The sequence below is a fragment of the Microcaecilia unicolor genome, chromosome 4 (assembly GCF_901765095.1).
Source record: "Microcaecilia unicolor chromosome 4, aMicUni1.1, whole genome shotgun sequence".
Taxonomy (NCBI): domain Eukaryota; kingdom Metazoa; phylum Chordata; class Amphibia; order Gymnophiona; family Siphonopidae; genus Microcaecilia; species Microcaecilia unicolor.
Genome location: NC_044034.1, coordinates 332861413 through 332878766, shown reverse-complemented (window position 1 = coordinate 332878766; position 17354 = coordinate 332861413). Strand labels below are relative to the sequence as shown.

Below are 17354 nucleotides of genomic sequence, written 5' to 3'. Positions count from 1 at the left end.
TGGGCGTTACATGAACTGTGGATGGAGGCCATGTGCCCCAGAAGTCTCAACATCTGCCGAGCCGTGACCTGCTGAGACACTCGAACCATGGACACCAGGGAGAGAAGGTTGTCCGCCCTTGCATCGGGAAGATAAGCTCAAGCGGAGTGTTCAACAGGGCTCCAATGAATTCCAATTTTTGGACTGGGGTGAGATGGGACTTAGGATAATTTATGACGAACCCCAGTAGCTCTAGAACCCGAATAGTCATTCGCATGGACTCCAGAGCACCCTTCTTGCGAGGTGTTCTTCACTAGCCAATCATCAAGAGAAGGAAAACACATGCACTCCCAGTCTGCGTAAAAGTCCAGAGAGCATAGTCAACCGTTCTCCTGAATCATGGAAAAACGGCTTCAGCGAAAGTAAAAGACGCGATCGTGCCAAAAAAGTAAAGGCACAAAAGGAGAAAAACCCGACCGCAAGGCCTAAAGCTGGCTGCATCGAAAAGAAAGAAAACTTAGAAAGTGGCCAAAACTAAGATGAAAATACCAGGGTAAAAAAAAAAAAAAACAAATAACGATAAAAAGAAAAAAAAAAAAAAACTTTTTCCTGGGCCAGCGAAGCGAACAGGAAAAAAACCTCTTCACCTCACCGCGGACAAGAAAAAACTGAACGGGAACGCTCATGTGACGTGTGGGAAGTCGTCCGCACATGCGCGGTGTGCGCGACCCACGTGCCAGAAGGCTCTGGAAAACTTTTTTATTTTTGCTCTGAAAAAATTTGCCGTTTCCTGGGCCGCCGTGGACGCCGACCCACATGTGAGAACAAGCAGTCTGCTTGTCCTCAGAGAAACATTTTATACTGCTTATCCCAGAAAGGGAAAATTAGGTTCTTACCGTGATAATTTTCTTTCCTTTAGTCATAGCAGATGCAGCCATTACAGATGAGTTGTGTCCATCAACCAGCAGAGGGAGATAGAGAGCACACTTTTTTCAGTGCCTCATACCAGCTTGCTCCACTGCCTCTCCTTCAGTAATTGAAGCTTCCAAAGCAGTATGGCAAACCGCAATGGAAATAACATGAGCTTTCCTCACAGCGAACGATGGCCCTACAACAAAGGGCATTAACTCAGAATGGAGGGAATGAAACATCCTCCCAGAGGGCATAAAGTCATCCTCCACTGAGACATAACTGGAGGGAATAAACTCATCCTCCCGGAGGGAGTAAACTCATCCTCCAAAACATGAAACTGAAGAGAATTAAGTCATCCTCCTTTAATTGAACAAGAATCCTGAAGACTGTTTTCAGACTTTCTCCCAAGGACGGAGTCTCCAGGAAACATGAACAGAACCTGAAATAGATTTACAGCAGATAGCAATCAGACAGGGAGGGATCATGGCTGCATCTGCTATGACTAAAGGAAAGAAAATTACCATGGTAAGAACCTAATTTTCCCTTCCTTGTCATCAAGCAGATGCAGCCATTACAGATGGGATGTATCAAAGCAATCCCTAGATAGGGCGGGAACAAGCCACACCACTTGCGCTCCAAAATGTGCATCCCTCCTGGCAGCCACATCCAGCCTGTAATGTCGGGCAAAAGAGAGCTTAGAAGCCCATGTTGCTGCACTACAAATCTCTTGATGAGAGTGTGCTCCAGTTTCAGCCCAAGAAGAGGAAATTCCTCTACTGGAATTCGCCTTAAAGGCATCAGGCGGAGGCCGGCCGGCAAGCAAATAAGCTGAAAAGATAGATTCTTTAAGCCAGCGGGCAATAGTGGCTTTAGACGCTGGAGACCCTCTGCGAGGCCCTGATAGCAAAACAAACATATGATCAGAGGTCCTGAAAGAGTTAGTAACTCGCAGATACTGCAGCAGAGTCCTGCGCACGTCCAACAGGTGCAATTGCCCAAAAGAGTCTGGAAACTCCTCCTCTACAAAGGAGGGCAAGAAAATAGGTTGGTTTAGGTGAAACGCTGAAACCACCTTAGGCAAGAAGGAAGGCATGGTCTGAACCGTGACCCCAGACTCCGAAAACTGCAGAAAAGGGTCTCTACAGGACAGCGCCTGGAGCTCTGACACCCGTCTCGCCGAAGTAATGGCCACTAAAAAGATGGCCTTCAGTGTCAAATCTTTCTCTGAAGCACGCCGAAGCGGTTCAAAGGGAGCACCCTGAAGGGCTTTCTGCACTAGCTCCAGGTTCCACGCTGGACAAGGTGCACACACGGGAGGACGGAGCCGAAGCACCCCTCTAAGAAACCGTGCCACATCTGGATGAGCACCTAAAGACACGCCTTCAACCTTGCCACACAGGGAGGCCAATGCTGCCACTTGCACCCGCAGGGAATTATAGGCCAAGCCTTTTTTTACACCATCCTGCAAAAAGTCCAGAATCGGCGAGACAGGAGCCCGCAGGGGTGTGGATCTCTTTAGAAGCACACCAGACTTCAAACTGGCGCCAAATCCTGGCAAAAGCCACGGAAGTGGAACGCTTGCGGGCTTGCAGGAGTGGTAATTACTTTATTGGAATAGCCTTTGTCTCTCAATTGCGCCATCTCAATCGCCAGGCCATAAGACCAAAGCGGCCGGCGTCCTCCATGGTCACCGGACCCTGTGACAACAGGTTGGGAACCAGAGGTAACTGAAGGGGATCCTCTACGAGCATCTGTCGGAGGTCCGTATACCAAGGCCTCCTGGGCCAATCCGGGGCGACAAGAACCACTTCTCCTGGATGCAGCCGAATCCGCAGGAGCACTCGCCCTATCAAGGGCCACAGAGAGAACACATACAGTAGGCCCGGAAGCCAGGGTTGAGCCAAGGCATCCAACCCCGCTGAGTGAGGATTTCTCCGTCTGCTGAAGAAGCACGGGACTTTGGCATTGGTGCTTGTCGCCATTAGATCCATCACGGGCTTGCCCCACTTGGCACATATCTGCAGGAATACTTCGTCTGCAAGTTCCCACTCCGCTGGATCGATCTGATGCCTGCTTAGATAATCAGCTTGCACGTTGCTCTGACCTGCAATGTGAGCTGCCGACAGAAACTGAAGATGCAGCTCGGCCCAGTGGCAAACTGTTCGGCCTGCGCGGCTAGAGCTCTGCACTGAGTGCCGCCTTGTCGATTTATGTAGGCCACTGCTGTCGTGTTGTCCGACATCACTCTGACAGCCAATCCTTCCAGGGTCACTTGAAAGGCTAGAAGCGCCTGAAACACCGCTTTCAACTCTAGGCGGTTGATGGACCACTCTGACTCCTCAGGTGTCCACAGACCCTGGGCATGCTTCCCCTTGCAATGTGCGCCCCAGCCTTTCAGGCTGGCATCTGTCACCACTAGGCACCAATCGGGGAGCGCCAGCGGCACTCCTCGCCGCAGCATGCTGTCCGAGAGCCACCACTCCATGATGAGTCGGGCCGCAGGAAGCCAAGAGAGTCTGCATTGATAATCCTGAGATACTGGAGACCATCTTTGGAGTAGAGAATACTGTAGAGGTTTCAGGTGCGCTCTCGCCCAGGGCACCAGTTCCATGGTGGCTGTCATCGATCCAAGCAGCTGGATAATGTCCCAAGCTTGCGGGCAGGGCATCCTCAGGAGCAGACGGACCTGATTCTGAAGCTTGCACCGCCTTTGCTCAGGTAGGTACACATACCCCAAGGCTGTCTCGAACCTGGCCCCCAAATATTCTAGAGACTGCGAGGAGGTCAGGTGACTTTTGGCCAAATTGACGACCCAGCCCAGAGATTGAAGTACTGAGACCACTCTGGCTGTGACATGCTGACTCTCTGCAGCAGAGTTTGCTCGAATGAGCCAGTCGTCCAGGTACGGGTGAACCCGAATACCCTCTCGCCTTAGAAAGGCAGCTACTACCACCATAACCTTTGAAAAGGTGCGGGGAGCTGTGGCGAGGCCAAAAGGCAAGGCCCGGTACTGGAAATACTTTCCCATCACCGCAAACCTCAGAAACTTCTGGTGCGGGGGCCAAATTGGAATGTGTAAGTAAGCTTCTTTCAGGTCCAGAGACGTGAGAAACTCTCCTGGCTGTACCGCCGCAATGACGGAGCGCAGGGTTTCCATGTGAAAATGCCGCACTCTCAGGGACTTATTTAATTCTTTTAAGTCCAGAATAGGGCGAAAAGACCCACCTTTTCGCAGCACCACAAAGTAGATGGAGTATCGGCCATAGCCGTGTTCGGCGGGAGGTACCGGGGACACAGCCCCTATCTGAATCAGACCTTGCAAAGTCTCCTCTACTGCCGCCCGTTTGGTGGCAGAACCGCATCGGGATTCCACAAACACGTCTCTTACAGGGGCGTCGAATTCTAGTCTCTGATCAGGTCCAAGACCCACTGATCTGAGGAAATGTTGGCCCACTCCTCGGCAAAGAGGGAAAGACGTCCTCCGATGACAGGACTTGAGGAGAGGGCCGGCGCACCATCATTGAGAGGGTCACCCCTGAACTCCAGGCCTTGAGCCAGTGGCTGCGAAACGTTTGTCCGAGCGAAAAGAGTTCCTCTACTAAAAACGGGCACGAGAAGTGAACCCAGCAGAACGCCCCGGGCGGTACCTTCGAGCTTCACAAAAGCAAGGTCTGTAAGAGGAGTGGACCGCCGCACCCTTAGAGGAAGGCCGAGGCCTATCTTCGGGCAAGCGCTGGGGTTTAGCCTCACCCAGGCCCTTCACAATTTTCTCCAACTCCTCACCAAACAGAAGGCCTTGAAAGGGCAACTTCACCAACCTTTGCTTAGAGGCCATGTCCGCCGCCCAATACTGTAGCCAAAGAAGACGTCGAGCCGCCACTGCTACTGCCATGTGTTTAGCCGAAGCTCTGACAATATCATAAAGGGCATCAGCAAGAAAGGACAAGGCCGACTCCATCCGCGGAGCCACATCTGAAAAGAGGTCCGCTCCATCACCGGGCTGTTCCACTGCCTGTTGCATCCAAGCCAGGCAGGCTCTAGCAGCATAACAACTGCATGCAGACACCCGAATAGTGAGACCTGCAAGTTCAAATGACCGTTTAAGTGCTGATTCCAGTCTACGGTCTTGAATATCCTTCAGGGCAACACCCCCTTCAACAGGGAGGGTAGTTCTCTTTGTCACAGCTGTGACTAGGGCATCCACTTTAGGCATAGCAAAGCGAGCCATATGCTCCTCACTCAGAGGGTATAATTGCCCCATAGCTCTGGAAACTTTCAACGGTCCCTTGGGGTCAGCCCATTGAGCCGAAATAAGCTCTTGGATGGAATCATGCAAAGGAAAGGCTCGAGCAGACTTTTTGGTACTAGCCATCCTAGGATTCACAGAGGAGGCTGAGCCACTGTCAGGGTCCTCAATAGAGAGAGCCTGCAGAAATAAGCGCTGGCAGCTCATTACGGTGGAAAATCCTCACCGCGGAGGGATCGTCTAGATCCTGAGTCACTTCTGCACCAGACTCTGGCTCCTCAGACCATGAAGGCCTGACAGAGTCCTCCGAATCCTCACAGCCCGACCACGGGGGGGGGGGGGAAATGGAGGTGCAGCACTCTCTGAAGGGGAATGAGCCCTTCTGCGCTTCATATTCTGCCAATAATCAGGGAATAACGCCTCAGAGGGCATACCCAGGCTAGAATCCAACGGGGGGGCATTAGAAGAGGCCCCTGCAGGGCTTTGTGGGAGAGCTCTTTTAAGCATGTATGCTTTATGCATTAATAAGACAAAATCGGGGGAGAAAAACTCACCCTGGGCACCCGGATTTCTGCCGAGGTTAGTATCTCTCATATCAGCCTCACTCCGAGGCCTCCCCCCGGGCTCAGGACTCTCCGTCTCAGCGGAGGTCGTGCCACATGGTAAATTCAAAATGGCGTCCGCTGCCAGCTCAGAGCGCGAAGAATCGTCGCTCGCCATGCTCAGGCCGGCTCTAACGTCTGTACAGCACGATTTACAGAGCCCCACTGCTGATCTGCGCTTGCCATACTTGGAACAGCGCTTTACATTCTCTGCAGCCACTGCCGAAAACGGCGGTAAAATTCAAAATGGCGGTTCGCGCCAAAATTGCCCCGATCGCGGGCCCACCCCGGAGGAGTCAGAAAACACTCTTACCTCACTGGACCGAGTATCACAGCTCCGGTCCCACAGAAAAAGGCAAGGAAAAACCTCTGTTCCTTTTTGTTTATTTTTTTAACGCTGTGAGGAAAGCAGAGGTAAATAGAACTTCGGAGGCTCAGGTGAGTGGGAAAGGCAGGGAAAGGGCGAACCTATGTGCCTGCATCCACTGTTGGTGGGGAAGGGCAGGGAAAGCTAAGCAATGTGTCCATATCCACGGAGGTATGGGTAAGGCAGGGAAAGGGCCAGTGGTGTGCTGGTAAATTTTTAACAACAGGCTCTCTCCCCGGTCCACCTCGGCGCCCCCCATCCACCACTGCGCCCCCCCCCCCAAAATTGCAGAGCTGGCTATAGCCAGGGGGGGGGGGGGGGCAATGCATTACTCTCTCCAGGAAAAAAAAATTTAAATGATCCCAGGTTCCAATCTAATTCATGTTTAATATGGGATAAAATGCCATAAATAAGTAAATAAATATAAACTTTTAACGTTCAGCACCTGATTCTCAAAGTGGACATATTCCAAACACTATAATGAAAATAAAATTATTTTTTTCTACCTTTGTCTGGTGACTTTGTTTCTCTGATCATGCTGGCCCAGTATGTGATTCTGCTGCTCTCTATCTGTTCCCTTGACTCCGTTTCCAGGGCTTCCTTTCCATTTCTTTTCTTGCCTCCTTTCTTCTTCATTTCTGGTCCTCCGCAGACTTGACTGTACAGTGGATCCAGCTTCTGCCTATTTTCTCCATCCATGTGCAGTTTCTCTCCTCACTTCCTTTTCCCTCATCTAATCTCCTTCCTCTATCTTCCCTCCATGTCTAGCATTTCTTCTCTCTCCCCTTCCCTCCCCTCCATCCATGTCCAGAATTTCTCTTGCCCTCCCCTCCATCCATGTCCTGAAACTCTCTTCTATCCCCTGCCCTCCTCTACCCATCCATGCCCAGCAATTCTCTCCCCTGCCACCCTCTGCCCATCCATGCCCAGCAATTCTCTCCCCTGCCTCCCTCTGCCCATCCATGCCCAGCAGTTCTCTCCCCTGCCCCCTCTGCCCATCCATGCCCAGCAATTCTCTCCCCTGCCCCCCTCTGCCCATCCATGCCCAGCAATTCTCTCCTCTGCCCATCCATGCCTAGCAGTTCTCTCCCCTGCCTCCCTCTGCCCAGCAATTCTCTCCCCTGCCCCCCTCTGCCCATCCATGCCCAGTAATTCTCTCCCATGCCCCCTCTGCCCATCCATGCCCAGCAATTCTCTCCCCTGCCTCCCTCTGCCCATCCATGTCCAGCAATTCTCTCCCCTGCCTCTCTCTGCCCAGCAATTCTCTCCCCTGCCCCCCTCTGCCCATCCATGCCCAGCAATTCTCTCCCTGCCTGCCCCCCTCTGCCCATCCATGCCCAGCAATTCTCTCCCCTGCCTCCCTCTGCCCATCCATGTCCAGCAATTCTTCTCCCTCCCCTGCCCTCCCGCTCCCATCCTTTATCATTTTCATCACCCTTTTCTGCACCTTTTCTAATTCCACTATATCTTTTTTGAGATGTGTTCAATTCTGGTCGCCGCAATATTCGAGGTGCAGACGCACCATGGAGCAATACAAAAGCATTATAACGTCCTCATTTTTGTTTTCCACTCCTTTCCTAATAACACCTAACATTCTATTTGCTTTCTTAGCCACAGCAGAACACTGAGCAGAAAGTTTCAACGTATCATCGACGACGGCACCTAGATCCCTTTCTTGGTCTGACACTCCTACCATGGAACCTTGCATGACGTAGCTATAATTCGGGCTCCTCTTTCCCACATGCATCACTTTGCACTTGCTCACATTAATACTTCTACTGTGGATTTGACTCTTTAGTTCTAACTTTCTTACTTGTTTTTACTGATAGGATGCTACTGTTCTCCGTAATTCTCTCTTGTTATTATTTTTACCACATCTGCTGTGTGTTTCAGTCTCTTAATATATTTCAGTATGTCATGCTATACATTTTCTGCCTTTCCCTTTTTGGTTTACCCGTTGTTTGGAAATGTCCAATGTAGAATCTTACTAGTTCTGTACACTGCTACAACTGCTCATATAGATAGCTATCAAATTCAGATATACAAAAAGGCCTTTTGCAAATACCACCTATATGTTTCTATGGAAAAAAAAGAAAATCAGACCGAGGTCACTGTAATAACTATGATTCAATAACTTGAGCTCTGTAGTTCTTTCTGTGACTATAGTTCTTTAGTTGAGTGTTCAAGAAATGTGTTGTCTCACTTTTTATACACATCCTTGTAATACCAAGCATGAAAATATAATTAGCTTATGTAAGTCTCCACAGAAAATGGCAGAAAGCAAGCTGGTATACTGTGTAGAGAATCCCTTGTTGGGAGCATTTCCTAACCTGTGATTGGAGCCTCCACTTCAATCATCGTCTTTTCATGTCGTAGAATGGCAGCACCATCATCGATGATCTTTAAAGCAGCATCTTCTTCCAGGCGGCCTTCCTTCACCAAATGACCCTTAAGAATGTCAAGTCTTGGCTTCCCATCCTCAAACACTTCCTTTGTCGAAAGCCGCAATGTAGGCGGGAAAGGGACAGCTAGAAAAAAAATTAGAAGTAGAAGTGCTTTAGAGCAAGACTTTACAGATAAATACCATATTTTTAACCAGCTGCGGCAAACAGCACAAATACATATATTAACAGGCTCTTGTGTGTGAGGTAGTAAATAAAACAGAGGGCACTGAAAAGGTACAGTACCTTCAACATAATTTATAATCTGTTGGATTGACATCATTTTGACACCCGACAGACAGGACTTAAAGACCTGAGTTTTCTATTCCATTATAAACCATAAAATTATACTGCTTTGTCTCCCTCTTATCACCCATCCATCTCTCCTTGTCTCTCACTCACCCAGCAATTCCTGATTTTCACCTATCCCACCCAACCCTCTTGCTGTGAGACTAATATTGGAATGCTTTTGATATGTCAACATTTGTTCATTTCTGATCTGACGACGTCATCTTTGAAAGCTAATCAAAAAAATGTATTTAGCCCAATAAAAAAAACGTATCGTAGCCTTTTTTTTTAAACATTTTGTTTTATTTCTATTACCAAAAAAAAGTGTCAAAATTAAAATCTAAGTTACCTTTCAGTTATTTCCTTTTATTGTGCATTCAATGTTAGCTGAAAATGTCAATGAAGCTATTCCCTCTTTTGATTCAGAGAGCTTGCAATGTAAGCAATGGGAGGTATAATCACGTAAGTGGGCAAAGGGACACAGAAAACAAACTTTGTTCTCCCAAGTTCACAGCTTCTTTTCAGTCAACTCCTATGATTCATAAGCATGTACATATTTCTCTTATCAATGAATTAGAAAATAAAGAGCAGTGCTCATTACACAGTAGCATAGTATATGATGGCAGATAAAGAAAGAAAGCCCGCAATGGATGATCTAGGCTGCCCAATTAAGTAGCCAGAGCCACACCTGCCACTCCATGCAGAATATACTCTATCATGAACAAATACTGGCACCACAAATAGGGTAGCCACACAATCATGGAAAAGTGGCTTTAATATTGTAGTTGCAGCATAGTCATTCATTATCAATACTTGATAATGCAATAATATTACAAATAAATTATAACATTTGCCTATAATTTTAAGCACAAAACTGCATTTGCTAAAAAACAAATTGGGAAATGTCTTACCAGTGTTCCCATTTTATAACAAATGCAAAGTTTACACTCATTTTTCCATAGTGGCTAAATAATAAAAGAGGGACTTGCCAGCAGCCCAGACTAAGAGATGGTATTCACTAGAAGAGAAGGTACAGCTTTTGGTACTCTGCACTCCAGATCCTTTTACAGTAACAGGAAAAGGCATGTCTACTGGCTAATGTTCCTGCATCACAGCTATCAAAAGATTATTATTTTTTTTTTAATATAGGGATGTATCCACTATCTACACCCCAGGGAATTACACAGTTATACACCAAAAAATTCTGTGCATAATTAATGAGCCAGCAGAACTCCCTGAAGCCAGGAGAGGATGCCAGGGCAACTCCTGCAGGAGAAAAGATGTGCTGTCTTCGGATTCCATGTGGCTCATACTCTGAAAAAGCCATGTGGTACAAGTTGTGATTTTTGTTATATTTGTACCCTGCACTTTTCCCACTCATGGCAGGCTCAATGCGGCAGGCAATGGAGGGTTAAGTGACTTGCCCAGAGTCACAAGGAGCTGCCTGGGGGGTCACGTGATGCCTGCTACCTAAGCAGCAGCAAGACAAAGAGGCTCCGCACCCTACCCGCTAATATCAGCAATTTGCGCAAAACTGGATAGCTCTGACCAGAAAGAAAGTGTTGGGGAATAAGGCAGGATCCACTAGGAGTCTGCAACAGGGTGGATAACCAAGGTATGCCCTCAAAAGCACAAAAAAAGCCGTCGAATATCCCGAAGAGCAGCGTCCCTAAAATGGCGGACTCACAACACCAGCCACCAGCAACCTTAACGCTCCTGCCAGAATGGACCCAGGAGATCTCTCGATCGGTATCCGCTGCCCTGGCAGATAAACTGAACAAGCTACAGTCGGCGGTCGACGAAATAAATGAAAAATTCGACTCGCACGCGGCTCGCATCAGCGAGGTGGAACAGCGAATCTCCGCGCGGGAGGACGAGGCGCGGAGTACCGCTGTGCAGATGGCTGCTTTGCAAAAGGAGATGGAAGTCATGCGAGAGCGGGTGGAGGAGCAGGAAAACCGCTCTCGTAGAAATAACTTACGGGTCATAGGCTTACCAGAGGCGGTAAAAGATCAGAGCCTTTATGAATTTTTCGCCAAATGGCTTCCAGAGCGGTTGGGGCTGGATGTCCAGGGAGGCCCCTACTGCTGCGACAGGGCGCATCGAGTTGGACCGAGGGGGGAGAATACCACCAGAACCCGCACAGCAATAGCGCATTATACGAGCTGGCAGGCGAAAGAACGCATCTTGAAAGCGTCCAGAACAAGAGAAGCACTCGAGTATGAAGGGCACAGACTGCTACTGTTTAATGACTACTCTGCCAGAGTGGCGCTCTTGCGGAAGGCCATGGCGCCCACGTGCTCCGCGCTTTACAAGCGAGGGGTAAAATTCGCCTTGCAATACCCGGCTAAACTACGAATCTGGCATGAGGGCAAGGTCCTGGTACTATCGGAGGTGGCAGAGGCGCAGGCTTTCCTGGAGACATACAATCAAGCAAGAAATCGGGCCCAACACGAGCCGGAACAGAGAGTGGAAGGGATATGAGAGAGCGGGAGAGGAGATCATTGAATTCAACTGTGAGAATCGAGGAGCTGGAGCTGAATGGTGGAACATTACCCAGATTTAAACGTGAGAAGATAAAACTGAGCTTCTATTTCTTAATTAATAACTAATGAAAGTAGACGGAGTGGCAGAAGTGGATGCTCACAGGGAGTACCTATGACTCAATGATCGTGATATTATAAGAGCGCAGGGGCAGAGACTAGTGGGCGCTACTGTGCTGCTCCGTCAGGACACTGTGGATTTGGAACTGAAGGGTAAAGCATTATTTTACTGTCCTATGCTTGAGAGTTTGGAACAGAGGAAGTCAGTGGGCAGACAGTATGGGACAGAGAAGATCTGTCAGCAAAACACATGTGCTGGTTAATAATATGTATATGTTGTTTAAATAATAACTGTTGAAAGTAGATGGAGAAGCAAAAATAGTTGCATAAAGAAAGTTCCTAGGTATTAATGTTTACAATATTTAGTTTTGCATCCATATTAGGATAACAGGGAGAGGCGGGGGGGTGGGGTATATGTCCTCTTTGGGCTGTATTGGGTAGGTGAAGGATGAGGACAAATAATAAGGGGGAAGGGAAAGTGGAGGGGTGGGAGGGACAAGGGAGGAGGAGGGGGGATGGGGAATTGTATGGCAGTAAGGGTATGAATGTATTGGATGTGTGGGGGGGTGGGAGGGTGGGGGGTTGGAGAAGGACTTTGATCATTGAGAACGGGAGGCACATGGGTCACCAGGGATATGTGGGGAGTAAGGTGAATAAACTGTGGAGGCAGCAGAGGTGTAGGAAACCCATGAGGGAGGTTGGCACACACAGATTAAGACCTTGCGGGCTCTGCTGGGAGGCTGGCAAGGTATGTCACATAGTGAATCAGATTATTAGGCACCTGTGTCGGGGGTATGGGTAGTCTGAAAATTATAACACTTAATGTGGATGGCTTGCATTCCCCCATCAAGCGAACTAAAATTCTTTCTTGGTTAAAAAAAGAAAAGGCCGACATTGCCTACCTCCAAGAAACCCACCTTACAGCCTCAGAACATCAAAAGCTAAAGAGGGGATGGGTTGGAGAGATTGGATACTCAGCATACAACTCCAGACAGAGGGGGGTGGCTATCTTAATACACAAACAAATACCATTTCACTGTCATAAGGTGATTCAGGACAAGGAGGGGAGATATGTACTGGTTATGGGAGAACTATGGGGACAACAACTTCTTTTTTGTAATATATATGGGCCCAATGTATACTCCCATAAATTTTTCTCTGACCTTGTGGCAAGAGTAACAACTTATTCTGGCTATCAGATTGTAATGGGAGGGGATTTTAATATAGTAGCTGACCCCACTAATGACTGTAAACCTACAAAACCCAGGGTGAGGAATTGGGAGGATAGGGGAATCCCCTTTGTGGCATCTCAACTGGGGTTGGAGGATATATGGCGACTTCTGCACCCTCAAGATGGGGAGTATACATTTTATTCGCACCCACATAAGGTATATTCTAGACTAGACTATTTGCTGGTGGCACCTTCTTTAGTCCCGAAAATTGTGAAAGCAGAAATAGTGGATAGTGTACTTAGCGACCATTTGGCGGTTGAGGTGGCGGTTTCCTTTGCTGCGGAGCCGGGCGAGAGGATGTGGCGGCTTTCCCCCTATCTTTACCAGGACAGGGAGTTCAGAGATTTTTTGCGACTTAAATGGTTGGACTACCAGGCACATAATAACACGCCAGACGTTAATGCCAGCACGTACTGGGAGGCATCTAAAGCAGTTATGAGGGGCCATATTATTGCATATGTAGCGGGGAAAAAGAGACAGAGGGAGGCAGACTTATTGCGGCTTTCCCAGGAGTATCATAACATAAGGAGGGCACATATACGGAATATAAATGACTCACACAAAGCGCAGTTAGCCCAACTTAAAAAACAGATTGATGAAATTTTGCATAAGAGAGCCGAGAGGGATATATATTACCAGCGTTTCAAACTGTTTAAGTGGGGCAATAAGGCTGGAAAGCTGCTAGCGAACTTGGTGAGGCCCCCACGAAAGCGGCAATTAATCTCCACCATTAAGAATGCTCGGGGGGAAGTATTTACCGCTGAACCCCAGATTATGCAGCAATTTGTTCAATACTATAGTTCCCTCTATAGGGAGCGGGATTATGATGCAACCCAACATGCAGAGTTTTTTCGGGGGCTACAGATACCACAATTGACAGGGGACCAAGTGAGTTCCCTGAATGAGCCCATAACAGAGAGAGAGATACGGCTGGGTATAAAAACGCTAAAACTCACTAAAGCGCCAGGCCCGGATGGGTTTGGTCCCGAATACTACCGAATATTAAGTGACTTAGTAGCACCCCCACTGGAGGCCTGGTTTAATGGGATTGTGGGGGAGGGATTAGCTATACAACAGAATGTGGCCCATATAGTGTTACTGCCAAAACCCGGTAAAGATCTGGAACAGGTGGGCTCATATCGTCCAATATCTTTGTTAAACCAAGATGTTAAAATCCTGGCAGCTATATTGGCAAGGCGCCTTAACCAGGTATTGCATACGCTGATTCACGAAGATCAGGTAGGCTTCGTGCCGGGCCGCCATGGTTCTATGAACATCATACGAGCATTAATGGCCATCCACAAGTTTCGGGGAGAAGGGGGGCTAGAAGTTATAGTCGGGCTTGACATGGAAAAAGCCTTTGATAGTATATCTTGGCCTTATCTGTTTGAAACTTTGGGCCGCTTTGGAATATCGGGTCCAGTAGTATCTTGGATTGGAGCCCTATATAGTAGCCCTCTGGCCCGCTTGATGGTTAATGGGAAGCTCACTGAAAGGTTTTCTCTGGGCAGGGGTACAAGGCAGGGATGCCCTCTTTCCCCGCTCCTCTTTCTGCTGGCAATTGAGCCACTGGCCATTAAGATCCGTAGTGCGGCACAGATAAGGGGACTCCGAGTACGAAATAAGGAGTTCCGGCTGAATTTATTTGCTGATGATATACTTTTGTATTTGGAGAACGGCCCCAGAGACCTGCCTAGAGCCCTGGAGCTAATAAGAGAGTTTGGAGATTTGTCAGGGTTAAGAGTGAATTGTGCTAAATCGGAGCTACTCTCATTGTCGGGAATAGGGGGAGACCCTGGGATGGAGGGGTTACCAATAACACCAGCTAAAGGAGTGATGAGATACCTGGGGGTCTTCCTTAGCACAGATACAAAGCTTTTCTATAAAAAAAATGTGGTTGACCAAATTGAAAATATTAAGCGACTCTGTGACAAATGGAGAGACCTGCCACTCTCGTTGACAGGTAGAATAGCATTGGTAAAAATGATCCTTCTGCCAAAAATCCTCTATCCCTTGCAAGCAGCCCCTATATGGGTGTTAAGAAAAGAAGAACGATTGTTTCGGTCCATCATCAGGAGTTTTATCTGGAGAGGAAAAGGGGCCAGGATAAGTTATGTTAAACTATCTTTAAAAAAGGAGAGAGGGGGATTAGGCCTCCCAGATCTTCGAATGTATAATGTAGCAGCGCTGATGCGCTTCATCTATGAAGGGATAATAGATCAGCAGCGGTACTTGCCAGAGGGGGGGATGGAATCTTGGAGTAGGCCTTGGTCATTTATCAATCTGATACATGGGACCCCTAGCGGGGATATTAATATCGCTAGTAGAAGGGAGCTAATAGGGCCTATGCGGAGAGCTTGGGGGTGGTGGAGACGTCAGCAAAAGAAGACACCGGAAGCTTCACCCTTTGTGAGTCTAGTGGGTAATGAAGCGTTCCCACCGGGAATGGGCAGAACGGCGTTTACTACCTGGAGGGATAATGGGTGTAGGATACTGGGGCAACTGTTGGAAACTGACACTGATACCTTTCACACATTTGATAGGGTAAAGGAACAATGGGACTTGACAAATAAAAATCTGTTACAATATCTTCAAATTAGGCACTACTGGTCCTCTCTAAGAACGAAACATGGGGAAGCGTGGACATGGGGACCATTAGATAGAATTCTTCTTAAAATCCCATATCAATGTAATGGGCTATCGACCTGGTATAAAGTGCTGAATGAAAACAGGCGGGAAGAGGAAATGAGGAAACTGATGGCCAAGTGGAATGGGGAATTAGGCACTAGCTACACAGAACCAACATTTCAGAAGCTGTTTGTGACACTTTATGAAATGGTTAAGATAGTGGAGCTGCAGGAAACGCAGTATAAGATTTTGCATAGAGCATTTATATCTAGGGCAAAAGGGAAACAGTTGGGACTCTGGGCAGATGAATGCTGTATCAAATGCCATGGGGCGGGGGGGACGCTGCTGCACTCCTTTTTAGAATGCCCGGCCCTGGCACTGTGGAATGAGGCCCTGCAGGTGCTTGATAGTGTTGTGCAAAGGACCCTGGAATGGGACTACGCAACTTTGCTGCTGGGAGAACAAACCCTTCTAATTCAACAGGGCCTAACACAACCATATAGAAGGCTGGTGTATGTTGTCCTTCTGTTGGTCAAGAAAACGATCTTACAGTTTTGGATTGCCGAAGAGGGGGCATTAGGAGAGGTATGGAAAGCTAAAATGAAGGAGGTTGGCACATTTGAAAGAAGACTTTACTCCAAGGCCAATAAACCAGAGACCCGGAAATATGCCATGCTGTGGGAGGAATGTTTACATGTGCTCGTTTGAAGACAGGAAGGGGGTTGGGAGAAGGAGTGTGTAGGGATGAGAGTGGGGGAGGGGGGACGGTGTGAAAGTTGAGAAGTGGACTGGTTTGCCTGTGGGAGTGCAAGGGTGTATGGCTGAAGGGGATTAATAAAATAAAATGCAATGCGGGTTGTGTTGGACACCTTGGATTGACAGGGTTGTAGATTAAAACCACAAATTGGAGCTTGTAGATTGTATATTGAGCATTACTATGTATACTTTGTGCATACAGCCTGTCATTGTATGAATAAAAATATATTTCAAAAAAAAACAAGGAGCTGCCTGTGCCGGGAATTGAACTCAGTTCCTCAGTTCCCCAGGACCAAAGTCCACCACCCTAACCACTAGGCCACAGTCCCAGTCACAGTGATGTTTTCCCAAGACTTTGGGGACAGTGCCAAATTTCAGGCATTGTGTGGTCCATACTGAGAAATTCACATACAGAGCAGAAGATGGTTGTGCTGGGGGGGGGGGGGGGGGCAGTGTTTACTATGCTGGGTCAAGCAGGTGAAAGAAGAGGGTATAAAGGAGTGAGTACGAGGGATAACAAAACCTGGATAGAACAAAGGAAGGCAGTTTAAAGAGCAGAATGTTTGGGTGGGGGAGGAGAGAAACTGGGGAAAGGACTTGTTGGGGGAGACTAGAGATTAAGGGGATATGCTATAGAGAAGATGAACTTGGGTAAGGGGAGAAAACATGCTTATAGTAGGCTGAGAGAAAAAGCCATACATAGTGATAAGGCAGCAAGATGGTGGGGGAAAGGAGACCACTCGAGAGAAATAAACATACAATTGTTATAAAAGTGTTTATGCCATACTAACAAAATTAATATGCTACAAAATCTTCCACTCACTGCAACACAAGATTTTATTCTTGTGCAGCAGTGACTCTGAGGCACCATGCTAAATGTAAAATTTTATGGCAGCCACATGAAAGTATATTTGTACATTTTCATGCATGTATCAGAGATTAATAGCATGTTAAATGCCTGAAGTGTTACTCTCAGACGTGCTCATATTATTCCCAATGAACAAAGACTTTATACATTATGTGGAAACTAGTAAAAAAGCCCTGTTTCTGATGCAAATGAAATGGGGGGGGGGGGAGGGGGCTAGCAAGGTTTTCTTCTGTGTGCATGTGGGAGTGTGTGTGTCCCTGCCCTCTGGCCTCTCTCCCCTCCCTCCTCTGAGTCCTTCACTGTTACAGAGCCAGCGATTTGATTTCCTGCTTTGCTGTTTTCCTTCACTGACTGTTTGTGTTACAGAGAGGGCGGGGCAGACACTCATGGGGAAACCGGATATCTCTCCCCCTTCACACTTCCGGCTGGAGG

General features: G+C 47.9%; 1 protein-coding gene across 2 annotated transcripts in view; it reads right to left on the bottom strand.

Moving 5' to 3' along the window:
- PPP3CC (protein phosphatase 3 catalytic subunit gamma) overlaps positions 1-17354 on the bottom strand; it is a 200682-nt gene that overhangs the window by 119325 nt on the left and 64003 nt on the right. For both annotated transcript variants that reach the window (XM_030202021.1, XM_030202022.1), the window contains exon 2: positions 8437-8634. In XM_030202021.1, coding sequence (XP_030057881.1) covers positions 8437-8634 — 198 coding nt within the window. The remainder of the gene's footprint in view (positions 1-8436; positions 8635-17354) is intronic.